Source organism: Ylistrum balloti, unplaced genomic scaffold, assembly GCF_031769215.1.
Source record: "Ylistrum balloti isolate Yb309-2 unplaced genomic scaffold, AGI_CSIRO_Ybal_v1 Utg370370, whole genome shotgun sequence".
NCBI classification, from domain to species: domain Eukaryota; kingdom Metazoa; phylum Mollusca; class Bivalvia; order Pectinida; family Pectinidae; genus Ylistrum; species Ylistrum balloti.
Genome location: NW_026782260.1, coordinates 1,243,157 through 1,258,950, shown reverse-complemented (window position 1 = coordinate 1,258,950; position 15,794 = coordinate 1,243,157). Strand labels below are relative to the sequence as shown.

General features: G+C 33.5%; 1 protein-coding gene across 1 annotated transcript in view; it reads left to right on the top strand.

Moving 5' to 3' along the window:
* Positions 1-15,794, top strand: part of LOC132554023 (alpha-catulin-like) — a 74,291-nt gene that overhangs the window by 38,403 nt on the left and 20,094 nt on the right. Inside the window, exon 13 of the mRNA XM_060218320.1 lies at positions 14,007-14,057. Coding sequence (XP_060074303.1) covers positions 14,007-14,057 — 51 coding nt within the window. The remainder of the gene's footprint in view (positions 1-14,006; positions 14,058-15,794) is intronic.

Here is a 15,794-nt window from a genome sequence, read left to right as displayed (position 1 = left end):
ACAGACCTAGAGTTGTAACTGTGGTAACATGTATTAGTTACCATAACTACATATCTAGAGTTGTAACTATGGTGACATCTATTAGTTACCATAACTACAGACCTAGAGTTGTAACTGTGGTAACATGTATTATTTACCATAACTACATACCTAGAGTTGTAACTATGGTCACATGTATTAGTTACCATAACTACAGACCTAGAGTTTTAACTATGGTAACATGTATTAGTTACCATAACTACATACCTAGAGTTGTAACTATGGTGACATGTTTTAATTACTGTAACTTTGACATAATTATGTTATAATTATTAGTTGCTGTTTGCAGTTATTTTTTAGTTGTTTTAACACATGTGTTTTAGTTAAGACCTGGTAACCATGGTTACTTGTGTTAGGGTTAGACAAGTCTGGTTTCTGAATTACCTAGTTTGGTAACCATGGTTACTTGTGCTCTAGGTTATAGCTCTTGTTAACGAGTGAGTCCTAATTTGGTAACTATTGTTACTAGTTTTCAAGTTACATATCAAGATACCAGACTGTCCTAGTTTGGTTACCATGGTTTCGTCAGTGGCCGATGGAGAAGTGTACAGAGAATAATTAAAGAAAACATGGAATATGGATTTTTTGTGGAGTAAATGTGTTTGGATGGTTACTGAGATGAAAAGTTATGTGGTATTGGTCGTATTGAGCTTGTCAGACATGCTGACTTATCACTGGTGCCGCTTGGTAAGTGTAAGGTATACGGCTTGTCCCATCTTTGTCTGGGTCAGACTATATTGTCTCTGTCTAAATGGACTGGTCTACCATGCTGGCTTGTGTCCCTACAATATGTCATGGAATAGTCCTTTAAGTTACCCCACTATTCTTATTTAACAGGAAATGTAAAGTGACTATTTCGCCTGTTAAAAGACTGTATTGGTGAGAATTATGGCTGGATGGATAGGTTTGTGTCGTGTACTGTGCTAGCAATATGCCAAGTTTAACTTTGGGAGATTTAAAAATCAATTGCTGTGTCTCAGTGTGCAGTACGTGTGGCAAAGTTTGAAAGATAGGCAAGCGTGTTACTTTAGGATCAATGTAAAAGACTAATACATATAAGCATGTCACATCAGGCCCATGGACCATTTGTTTGACTACAGCAGTGTTCCAGTGTACGTACACTGGAGCCAACACAGATTGAAATCTTAGTCTGTGGGAAGCTTTGGCAGTGTAAGTGACTTATACATATAAGCATGTCACATCAGGTCCATGGACCATTTGTTTGACTAAAGCACTTCTTCCACTGTACGTACGCTGAAGCCAACGCAGATTGAAATCTATGTCTGTGAGAAGCTTTGGGATTGTTTCGGAATCGTAGACTGCACCTGTGACAAGTGACGAAAACAAGGCTTTATGTGAACGTGGTAACGTGAAAGATATGACGTGATGGTTAAATGTAAACTACGAGTTTGAAACACTTGTAAGTGGGTGGAAGTTCAGCACAAGGTGAGTATAGTGTATCAGGATTTTTTTTCCCGTTTCTGGATAAATGAATTTCGTAAGGAGCGTAAATGATGGAATTTTGACAAAGATTTATGGATTCGTGATCTAGCTGTGGAGGCCTCACCTTCGATGGAATTACGGTTGTTTTATTCCGGAGAATAAAATGATTGTGTAGTGCTGGGACAGATTTGAAAGAAGCTGAACATCCAATTTGTGTGGACAAATTTCTGGTGTGAAATTTGAATAGATCTTGCAAAATGTTGCAAGGGTGATAGTCTTGTAATTATCCTGAATTTTTTATCTCCTAATTTTCCAATCACTACCATTGTGGGCTTGTATTAAGGATTCTGTGTTTCAGTGACGTTCTGTTAATGATTATTTTAAGACCCTGTGCAAAATGTACAGGTAAAATTTCTAGCTAAAAATTTGAACTACATTATAAATCTGCTGAATTGGCAGCTAGAAGTTGACTGTGAATTAGAGTCTGAAATACAAATATTAGCTGTATGTTGTACAGTGTTTGAGGGGGTGTCATTGTGTTAACCCTCAGTATACAGACTGTGAGACATCAGCTGTATGTTGTACAGTGTTTGAGGGGGTGTCATTGTGTTAACCCTCAGTATACAGACTGTGAGACATCAGCTGTATGTTGTACAGTGTTTGAGGGGCTGGGAGTGTGTGTACCCTCTGTATACAGACTGTGAGATATCAGCTGTATGTTGTACAGTGTTTGAGGGGCTGGGATTGTGTTTACCCTCAGTATACAGACTGAGATATCAGCTGTATGTTGTACAGTGTTTGAGGGGCTGGGATTGTGTGTACCTTCAGTATACAGACTGTGAGATATCAGCTGTATGTTGTACAGTGTTTGAGGGGCTGGGATTGTGTTTACCCTCAGTATACAGACTGTGAGATATCAGCTGTATATTGTACAGTGTTTGAGGGGATGGGATTGTGTTTACCCTCAGTATACAGACTGTGAGATATCAGCTGTATGTTGTACAGTGTTTGAGGGGCTGGGATTGTGTTTACCCTCAGTATACAGACTGTGTGATATTAGCTGTATATTGTACAGTGTTTGAGGGGATGGGATTGTGTTTACCCTCAGTATACAGACTGTGAGATATCAGCTGTATGTTGTACAGTGTTTGAGGGGCTGGGGTTGTGTTAACCCTCAGTATACAGACTGTGAGATATCAGCTGTATGTTGTACAGTGTTTGAGGGGCTGGGGTTGTGTGTACCGTCTGTATACAGACTGTGAGATATCAGCGATATGTTGTAGTGTTTGAGGGACTGGCATTGTGTTTACCCTCAGTATACAGACTGTGAGATATCAGCTGTATGTTGTACAGTGTTTGAGGGGCTGGGATTGTGTGTACCCTCTGTATACAGACTGTGAGATATCAGCTATATGTTGTAGTGTTTGAGGGACTGGCATTGTGTTTACCCTCAATATACAGACTGTAAGATATCAGCTGTATGTTGTAGTGTTTGAGGGGCTGGAATTGTGTTGACCCTCAGTATACAGACTGTGAGATATCAGCTGTATGTTGTACAGTGTTTGAGTGGCTGGGATTGTGTTTACCCTCAGTATACAGTCTGTGAGATATCAGCGATATGTTATAGTGTTTGAGGGACTGGCATTGTGTTTACCCTCAGTATACAGACTGTGAGATATCAGCTGTATGTTGTACAGTGTTTGAGGGGCTGGGATTGTGTGTACCCTCAGTATACAGACTGTGAGATATCAGCTGTATGTTGTACAGTGTTTGAGGGGCTGGGATTGTGTGTACCCTCAGTATACAGACTGTGAGATATCAGCTGTATGTTGTACAGTGTTTGAGGGGATGGGATTGTGTTTACCCTCAGTATACAGACTGTGAGATATCAGCTGTATGTTGTACAGTGTTTGAGGGGGCTGGGATTGTGTTTACCCTCAGTATACAGACTGTGTGATATCAGCTGTATGTTGTGCAGTGTTTGAGGGGCTGGGATTGTGTTTACCCTCAGTATACAGACTGTGGGATATCAGCTGTATATTGTACAGTGTTTGAGGGACTGGGATTATGTGAACCCTCAGTTTAAAGACTGTTAGATATCAGCTGTATGTTGTACAGTGTTTGAGGAGCTGAGATTGTGTGTATGCTCAGTATACAGACTGAGAAATGTCAGCTATACCTTGTACTGTGATTTTCGGTCTAATATTGTGTAAACCCTCAGTATACAGGCAGTATTAGTGTGAATGCCCTCAGCTTTGTATCCCAGAGGAGATTCATACAGTCTTGTATTAGCCAGTATTGTGCTGAGGCAGCTGACTAATCAAGTTTTTTAATCGTTCAGTTTCAGTGTTTCAACTTCTTTACAAAATTATGCTACTCGATCAAATTCAACTCGACTTGATACCCAATATTGCTTTATCAGGGAATATATATGACCATTGTTTGGAGACGTAATTACCTGGCAGCTGTGTTATTTCATTGCTTAATTATTTTGCATTCTTCATCAAGCAAATATTGACTGAAATCCGTAACACAGAAAATTGGACACCAGAAAGTTGAGAACGGTTCCTGTAAAAACATCGGGAAATGGCGTTGTATACTGTGGATGTAATCCAATTTTATAATATCATGTGTACGATGTCTGCATGGCATCTGCGCAATCTGACTTATGCTTGTCACACTGTATAATATTACACAATATCTGTTACTAGTAGAACCAGTGGTGTGGCAGACTTGATAACTAGGGCTCATTTACTCTTAATCCTAGAAAGTCTTCAAAAACTGAAGATTAATTTTACAGATCTGCAGAACTATATGACAATAAACGCTATATTTTGACATAAAACAGAAAAATTTGGTTCTGTAGATTTATTACAGAAAAAAAAACATATCTCTTATCACCTGATATTATGATATAAACACCTTCTATCACCTGATATTATGATATAAACACCTTCTATCACCTGATATTATGATATAAACACCTTCTATCACCTGATGTTATGATATAAACTCCTTTTATCACCTGATATTATGATATGAACATATGTTCTACCACCTGATATTATGATATAAACACCTTCTATCACCTGATATTATGATATAAACACCTTCTATCACCTGATATTATGATATAAACATATGTTCTATCACCTGATATTATGATATAAACACCTTCTATCACCTGATATTATGATATAAACACCTTCTATCACCTGATATTATGATATAAACATATGTTCTATGACCTGATATTATAATATAAACACCTTCTTTCACCTGATATTATGATATAAACATATGTTCTATCACCTGATATTATGATATAAACATATGTTCTATCACCTGATATTATAATATAAACACCTTCTTTCACCTGATATTATGATATAAACATATGTTCTATCACCTGATATTATGATATAAACACCTTCTATCACCTGATATTATGATATAAACATCTTCTATCACCTGATATTATGATATAAACACCTTCTACCACCTGATATTATGATATAAACACCTTCTACCACCTGATATTATGATATAAACATATGTTCTATCACCTGATATTATGATATAAACACCTTCTATCACCTGATATTACGATATAAACACCTTCTATCACCTGATATTATGATATAAACATATGTTCTATCACCTGATATTATGATATAAACACCTTCTATCACCTGATATTATGATATAAACACCTTCTTTCACCTGATATTATGATATAAACATATGTTCTATCACCTGATATTATGATATAAACATCTTCTATCACCTGATATTATGATATAAACACCTTCTATCACCTGATATTATGATATAAACACCTTCTACCACCTGATATTATGGTATAAACACCTTCTATCACCTGATATTATGATATAAACACCTTCTATCACCTGATATTATGATATAAACACCTTCTATCACCTGATATTATGATATAAACATATGTTCTATCACCTGATATTATGATATAAACACCTTCTATCACCTGATATTATGATATAAACACCTTCTATCACCTGATATTATGATATAAACACCTTCTACCACCTGATATTATGATATAAACACCTTCTACCACCTGATATTATGATATAAACACCTTCTATCACCTGATATTATGATATAAACACCTTCTACCACCTGATATTATGATATAAACATATGTTCTATCACCTGATATTATGATATAAACATCTTCTATCACCTGATATTATGATATAAACACCTTCTATCACCTGATATTATGATATAAACACCTTCTATCACCTGATATTATGATATAAACACCTTCTACCACCTGATATTATGATATAAACACCTTCTACCACCTGATATTATGATATAAACATCTTCTATCACCTGATATTATGATATAAACACCTTCTACCACCTGATATTATGATATAAACACCTTCTACCACCTGATATTATGATATAAACATATGTTCTATCACCTGATATTATGATATAAACACCTTCTATCACCTGATATTACGATATAAACACCTTCTATCACCTGATATTATGATATAAACATATGTTCTATCACCTGATATTATGATATAAACACCTTCTATCTATCACCTGATATTATGATATAAACATATGTTCTATCACCTGATATTATGATATAAACATCTTCTATCACCTGATATTATGATATAAACACCTTCTATCACCTGATATTATGGTATAAACACCTTCTATCACCTGATATTATGATATAAACACCTTCTATCACCTGATATTATGATATAAACACCTTCTATCACCTGATATTATGATATAAACATATGTTCTATCACCTGATATTATGATATAAACACCTTCTATCACCTGATATTATGATATAAACACCTTCTATCACCTGATATTATGATATAAACACCTTCTACCACCTGATATTATGATATAAACACCTTCTACCACCTGATATTATGATATAAACACCTTCTATCACCTGATATTATGATATAAACACCTTCTACCACCTGATATTATGATATAAACATATGTTCTATCACCTGATATTATGATATAAACATCTTCTATCACCTGATATTATGATATAAACACCTTCTTTCACCTGATATTATGATATAAACACCTTCTATCACATGATATTATGATATAAACACCTTCTACCACCTGATATTATGATATAAACACCTTCTACCACCTGATATTATGATATGAACATATGTTCTACCACCTGATATTATGATATAAACACCTTCTATCACCTGATATTATGATATAAACATATGTTCTATCACCTGATATTATGATATAAACACCTTCTACCACCTGATATTATGATATAAACATCTTCTATCACCTGATATTATGATATAAACACCTTCTACCACCTGATATTATGATATAAACATCTTCTATCACCTGATATTATGATATAAACACCTTCTACCACCTGATATTACGATATAAACACCTTCTATCACCTGATATTATGATATAAACATATGTTCTATCACCTGATATTATGATATAAACACCTTCTATCACCTGATATTATGATATAAACATCTTCTATCACCTGATATTATGATATAAACACCTTCTACCACCTGATATTATGATATAAACATCTTCTATCACCTGATATTATGATATAAACACCTTCTACCACCTGATATTATGATATAAACACCTTCTACCACCTGATATTATGATATAAACATATGTTCTATCACCTGATATTATGATATAAACACCTTCTATCACCTGATATTATGATATAAACACCTTCTATCACCTGATATTATGATATAAACATATGTTCTATCACCTGATATTATGATATAAACATATGTTCTATGATGATATATAATATAAACACCTTCTTTCACCTGATATTATGATATAAACATATGTTCTGTCACCTGATATTATGATATAAACACCTTCTATCACCTGATATTATGATACAAACACCTTCTATCACCTGATATTATGATATAAACATATGTTCTATCACCTGATATTATGATATAAATACCTTCTATCACCTGATATTATGATATAAATACCTTCTATCACCTGATATTATGATATAAATACCTTCTATCACCTGATATTATAATATAAACACCTTCTATCACCTGATATTATGATATAAACACCTTCTATCACCTGATATTATGATATAAACACCTTCTACCACCTGATATTATGATATAAACACCTTCTACCACCTGATATTATGATATAAACACCTTCTATCACCTGATATTATGATATAAACACCTTCTACCACCTGATATTATGATATAAACACCTTCTATCACCTGATATTATGATATAAACACCTTCTATCACCTGATATTATAATATAAACACCTTCTTTCACCTGATATTATGATATAAACATATGTTCTATCACCTGATATTATGATATAAACACCTTCTATCACCTGATATTATGATATAAACATCGTCTATCACCTGATATTATGATATAAACACCTTCTACCACCTGATATTATGATATAAACACCTTCTATCACCTGATATTATGATATAAACACCTTCTACCACCTGATATTATGATATAAACACCTTCTATCACCTGATATTATGATATAAACACCTTCTATCACCTGATATTATAATATAAACACCTTCTTTCACCTGATATTATGATATAAACATATGTTCTATCACCTGATATTATGATATAAACACCTTCTATCACCTGATATTATGATATAAACATCGTCTATCACCTGATATTATGATATAAACACCTTCTATCACCTGATATTATGATATAAACACCTTCTACCACCTGATATTATGATATAAACACCTTCTATCACCTGATATTACGATATAAACACCTTCTTTCACCTGATATTATGATATAAACATATGTTCTATCACCTGATATTATGATATAAACACCTTCTATCACCTGATATTATGATATAAACATCGTCTATCACCTGATATTATGATATAAACACCTTCTACCACCTGATATTATGATATAAACACCTTCTATCACCTGATATTATGATATAAACACCTTCTACCACCTGATATTATGATATAAACACCTTCTATCACCTGATATTATGATATAAACACCTTCTAACACCTGATATTATAATATAAACACCTTCTTTCACCTGATATTATGATATAAACATATGTTCTATCACCTGATATTATGATATAAACACCTTCTATCACCTGATATTATGATATAAACATCGTCTATCACCTGATATTATGATATAAACACCTTCTATCACCTGATATTATGATATAAACACCTTCTACCACCTGATATTATGATATAAACACCTTCTATCACCTGATATTATGATATAAACACCTTCTATCACCTGATATTATGATATAAACATATGTTCTATCACCTGATATTATGATATAAACACCTTCTATCACCTGATATTACGATATAAACACCTTCTATCACCTGATATTATGATATAAACATATGTTCTATCACCTGATATTATGATATAAACACCTTCTATCACCTGATATTATGATATAAACACCTTCTATCACCTGATATTATGATATAAACACCTTCTACCACCTGATATTATGATATAAACACCTTCTATCACCTGATATTATGATATAAACACCTTCTACCACCTGATATTATGATATAAACACCTTCTATCACCTGATATTATGATATAAACACCTTCTATCACCTGATATTATAATATAAACACCTTCTTTCACCTGATATTATGATATAAACATATGTTCTATCACCTGATATTATGATATAAACACCTTCTATCACCTGATATTATGATATAAACACCTTCTGTCACCTGATATTATGATATAAACACCTTCTATCACATGATATTATGATATAAACACCTTCTACCACCTGATATTATGATATAAACACCTTCTATCACCTGATATTATGATATAAACACCCTCTATCACCTGATATTATGATATAAACATATGTTCTATCACCTGATATTATGATATAAACACCTTCTATCACCTGATATTATGATATAAACACCTTCTATCACCTGATATTATGATATAAACATATGTTCTATCACCTGATATTATGATATAAACACCTTCTATCACCTGATATTATGATATAAACACCTTCTATCACCTGATATTATGATATAAACACCTTTTATCACCTGATATTATGATATAAACACTTTCTATCACCTGATATTATGATATAAACACCTTCTATCACCTGATATTATGATATAAACACCTTCTATCACCTGATATTATGATATAAACACCTTCTATCACCTGATATTATGATATAAACATATGTTCTACCACCTGATATTATGATATAAACACCTTCTATCACCTGATATTATGATATAAACACCTTCTATCACCTGATATTATGATATAAACACCTTCTATCACCTGATATTATGATATAAACATATGTTCTATGACCTGATATTATAATATAAACACCTTCTTTCACCTGATATTATGATATAAACATATGTTCTATCACCTGATATTATGATATAAACACCTATCACCTGAGATTAATAGTTAAAACGTATCGTGATCACCCACATACCTGGCATGTGAGGAGATCTTATGAAATTACGTAAAACCAAGATAAAGGAGGCATCAAAGCATGTATTTTATGGGCATTTTGTTGAGACATCTGTTATTTTAATGTTTTAATTATTTTTTAAACAAGACATGAAAAGCTCAATAAGGACAGTGAAACATAAACTTGCATGATAATGGATGAGTTCTATGGAGACTGAAGGAGGAGAGTGTAAATTCTAGATTCACATCAAAGTATCAGTGTGATTACTCTCCTTTTCTATGATTACTAATCTATTTAGAATGTAAAGTATTATAATCATATTGTTGTAGATTTTACTCATGATTCTCAGACATCAGTATTTTTCTGCAGTTGTGAGAGAATGATATAAGGTTTTATTGTGAGAGAGTGATAATAAGGCTTTATTGTGAGAGAGTGATAATAAGGCTTTATTGTGAGAGAATGATATAAGGCTTTATTGTGAGAGAGTGATATAAGGCTTTATTGTGAGAGAGTGATATAAGGCTTTATTGTGAGAGAGTGATATAAGGCTTTATTGTGAGAGAGTGATAATAAGGCTTTATTGTGAGAGAGTGATATAAGGCTTTATTGTGAGAGAATGATATAAGGCTTTATTGTGATAGAGTGATATAAGGCTTTATTGTGAGAGAGTGGTATAAGGCTTTATTGTGAGAGAGTGATATAAGGCTTTATTGTGAGAGAGTGATATAAGGCTTTATTGTGAGAGAGTGATATAAGGCTTTATTGTGAGAGAGTGATATAAAATTTCATTATGAGAGAGTGATATAAGGCTTTATTGTGAGAGAAAGTGATATAAGGCTTTATTGTGAGAGAGTGATATAAGGCCTTATTGTGATATAAAGGCTTTATTGTGAGAGAAAGTGATATAAGGCTTTATTGTGAGAGAGTGATATAAGGCTTTATTGTGAGAGAAAGTGATATAAGGCTTTATTGTGAGAGAAAGTGATATAAGGCTTTATTGTGAGAGAGTGATATAAGGCTTTATTGTGAGAGAAAGTGATATAAGGCTTTATTGTGAGAGAAAGATATAAGGCTTTATTGTGAGAGAGTGATATAAGTCTTTATTGTGAGAGAGTGATATAAGGCTTTATTGTGAGAGAATGATATAAGGCTTTATTGTGATAGAGTGATATAAGGCTTTATTGTGATAGAGTGATATAAGGCTTTATTGTGAGAGAATGATATAAGGCTTTATTGTGAGAGAATGATATAAGGCTTTATTGTGAGAGAATGATATAAGGCTTTATTGTGAGAGAATGATATAAGGCTTTATTGTGAGAGAAAGTGATATAAGGCTTTATTGTGATAGAGTGATATAAGGCTTTATTGTGAGAGAGTGATATAAGGCTTTATTGTGATAGAGTGATGGCTTTATTGTGAGAGAGTGATATAAGGCTTTATTGTGAGAGAAAGTGATATAAGGCTTTATTGTGAGAGAGTGATATAAGGCTTTATTGTGATAGAGTGATATAAGGCTTTATTGTGAGAGAGTGATAATAAGGCTTTATTGTGAGAGAATGATATAAGGCTTTATTGTGATAGAGTGATATAAGGCTTTATTGTGAGAGAGTGATATAAGGCTTTATTGTGAGAGAATGATATAAGGCTTTATTGTGATAGAGTGATATAAGGCTTTATTGTGAGAGAGTGATATGAAGCTTTATTGTGAGAGAGGCTGAGAGAGTATATAAGGCTTTATTGTGAGAGAGAGAGTGATATAAGGCTTTATTGTGAGAGAGTGATATAAGGCTTTATTGTGAGAGAGTGATATAAGGCTTTATTGTGAGAGAGTGATTATAAGGCTTTATTGTGAGAGAATGTTAATAAGGCTTTATTGTGAGAGAAAGTGATATAAGGCTTTATTGTGAGAAAATGATATAAGGCTTTATTGTGAGAGAGTGATAATAAGGCTTTATTGTGAGAGAATGATATAAGGCTTTATTGTGATAGAGTGATATAAGGCTTTATTGTGAGAGAGTGATATAAGGCTTTATTGTGAGAGAGTGATATAAGCTTTATTGTGAGAGAATAGGCTTTATTGTGAGATATATAAGGCTTTATTGTGATAGAGTGATATAAGGCTTTATTGTGAGAGAAAGTGATATAAGGCTTTATTGTGAGAGAAAGTGATATAAGGCTTTATTGTGAGAGAGTGATATAAGGCTTTATTGTGAGAGAGTGATATAAGGCTTTATTGTGAGAGAAAGTGATATAAGGCTTTATTGTGAGAGAGTGATATAAGGCCTTATTGTGAGAGAGTGATATAAGGCTTTATTGTGAGAGAGTGATATAAGGCTTTATTGTGAGAGAGTGATATAAGGCTTTATTGTGAGAGAGTGATATAAGGCTTTATTGTGAGAGAGTGATATAAGGCTTTATTGTGATAGAGTGATATAAGGCTTTATTGTGAGAGAGTGATAATAAGGCTTTATTGTGAGAGAGTGATAATAAGGCTTTATTGTGAGAGAATGATATAAGGCTTTATTGTGAGAGAAAGTGATAGGCTTTATTGTGAGAGAAAGTGATAATAAGGCTTTATTGTGAGAGAGTGATATAAAATTTCATTATGAGAGAATGATATAAGGCTTTATTGTGATAGAGTGATATAAGGCTTTATTGTGAGAGAGTGACATGAAGCTTTATTGTGAGAAAGTGGTATAAGGCTTTATTATGAGAGAATGATATAAGGCTTCATAGTGAGAGAATGATATAAGGCTTTATTGTGAGAGAGTGATATAAGGCTTTATTGTGAGAGAGTGATAATAAGGCTTTATTGTGAGAGAATGATATAAGGCTTTATTGTGAGAGAGTGATATAAGGCCTTATTGTGAGAGAGTGATATAAGGCTTTATTGTGATAGAGTGATATAAGGCTTTATTGTGATAGAGTGATATAAAATTTCATTATGAGAGAATGATATAAGGCTTTATTGTGAGAGAGTGATATAAAATTTCATTATGAGAGAATGATATAAGGCTTTATTGTGATAGAGTGATATAAGGCTTTATTGTGAGAGAATGATATAAGGCTTTATTGAGAGAGAAAGATATCACGAGTGATATCCAGACAAAGATATAAATCTGTATTGTGATAGAGTGATATAAGGCTGTATTGTGAGAGATATGATATATAAGGCTTTATTGTGAGAGAGTGATATAAAATTTCATTATGAGAGAGTGATATAAGGCTTTATTGTGAGAGAAAGTGATATAAGGCTTTATTGTGAGAGAGTGATATAAGGCTTTATTGTGAGAGAGTGATATAAGGCTTTATTGTGAGAGAGTGATAATAAGGCTTTATTGTGAGAGAGTGATATAAGGCTTTATTGTGAGAGAGTGATATAAGGCCTTATTGTGAGAGAGTGATATAAGGCTTTATTGTGAGAGAGTGATATAAGGCTTTATTGTGAGAGAATGATATAAGGCTTTATTGTGATAGAGTGATATAAGGCTTTATTGTGAGAGAGTGATATAAGGCTTTATTGTGATAGAGTGATATAAGGCTTTATTGTGAGAGAGTGATATAAGGCTTTATTGTGATAGAGTGATATAAGGCTTTATTGTGATAGAGTGATATAAGGCTTTATTGTGAGAGAGTGATAATAAGGCTTTATTGTGAGAGAATGATATAAGGCTTTATTGTGAGAGAGTGATATAAGGCTTTATTGTGAGAGAAAGTGATATAAGGCTTTATTGTGATAGAGTGATATAAGGTTTTATTGTGAGAGAGTGATATAAGGCTTTAGTATAAGATAATGATATTAAGGCTTTATTGTACCAAGAGGTTGTAAATATTTGCTGGTGGTTGGTACTTACATGTAATACTATATGATTTTTCTATTAGAATACTGATAATGATATATTTTTCTTTGTGTTTTATATAGAAACATGGAACTACATCACGTGGCCTGAGACCAGTCAAACTGGACGCGGAGGTAAGTACCCTGACCACTTCATTAATATTCTATAAATATGGAAAATACGACCTGAATATAAATGGAATGTGACGTTTATGCAAAAAAAGGTGAAACTTTAAATATTTCTTAAAAAGACTACTTTTTTAGATTGACTTAAGGGATTTTGACAGTATCAAACATTTACTGGCATAGAACATGTACATCTAGTTACTACTTTCCTTCAAGGGCTCAAATTTTTGGTCCCAAGTGGACAACATTTTCTGATTGATCAAGCCTTTCTGGAAATTGAACTTGATTGGTATAAATTTCAAGCTTTATTATTCCTACAAAGTACAGTCAATGTTTATTTCTTGAATCATCTCTTTACTGGTGTAATGTGATGGATGCTTTTGACACTGGATTAACGCCACAGACTGCAGACACTGACAGAACTTTCCTTGACTAGCAATCCTAGGTCGTGTCTAAGGATCACCTTAACTTAAGTCAGTCAAAGTGAACTGTTAGAAGACTAGGTCGTGTCTAAGTAATACCTTAACTTAAGTCAGTCACAGTGAACTGTTAGAAGTCTAGGTCTGTCTAAGTATCATCTTAACTTAAGTCAGTCACAGTGAATTGTTAGAAGACTAGGCCGTGTCTAAGTAACAACTTAAGACAGTCACAGTGAACTGTTAGATGACTAGGTCTTGTCTAAGTAACAACTTAAGTCAGTCACAGTGAACTGTTAGATGACTAGGTCGTGTCTATGGAACACCTTAACTTAAGTCAGTCACAGTGAACTGTTAGAAGACTAGGTCGTGTCTATGGAACACCTTAACTTAAGTCAGTCACAGTGAACTGTTAGAAGACTAGGTCGTGTCTATAGAACACTCTAACTTAAGTCAGTCACAGTGAACTGTTAGAAGACTAACAATCCTAGATCGTGTCTATGGAATGCCTTAACTACCACTGTAGCTCACGCCTCTCCCAGAAATCAATATGTTCAGAATGATATCTTTGCAGCAATTACCTTTATAGTGGTGCTGCTAACACGAGACCTGCTAGTTTTACTATCCAAGAAATTTCCAGTCTGTCTTCGTAGATTACAGCAAAGATATAAAGTACATAAATGAAGCTGTTGTATGATATCTCCTGGGGAATAATCCCTTAAGGTAGCTAAACAGAACACTGACAAACAGTGGGCTTTGTCTTAGGTAGCTAAACATAACACTGATAAACAGTGGGCTTTGTCTTAGGTAGCTAAACACATCTCTGACAAATAGTGGGCTTTGTCTTAGGTAGCTAAACATAACACTGACAAACAGTGGGCTTTGTCTTAGGTAGCTAAACATAACACTGACAAACAGTGGGCTTTGTCTTAGGTAGCTAAACACATCTCTGACAAACAATGGGCTTTGTCTTAGGTAGCTAAACACATCTCTGACAAGACTAGGTCGTGTCTAAACACCTTAAGTCAGTCAACAATGGGCTTTGTCTTAGGTAGCTAAACATAACACTGACAAACAATGGGCTTTGTCTTAGGTAGCTAAACACATCTCTGACAAACAGTGGGCTTTGTCTTAGGTAGCTAAACACATCTCTGACAAACAATGGGCTTTGTCTTAGGTAGCTAAACATAACACTGACAAACAATGGGCTTTGTCTTAGGTAGCTAAACACATCTCTGACAAACAATGGGCTTTGTCTTAGGTAGCTAAACACATCTCTGACAAACAATGGGCTTTGTCTTAGGTAGCTAAACATAACACTGACAAACAA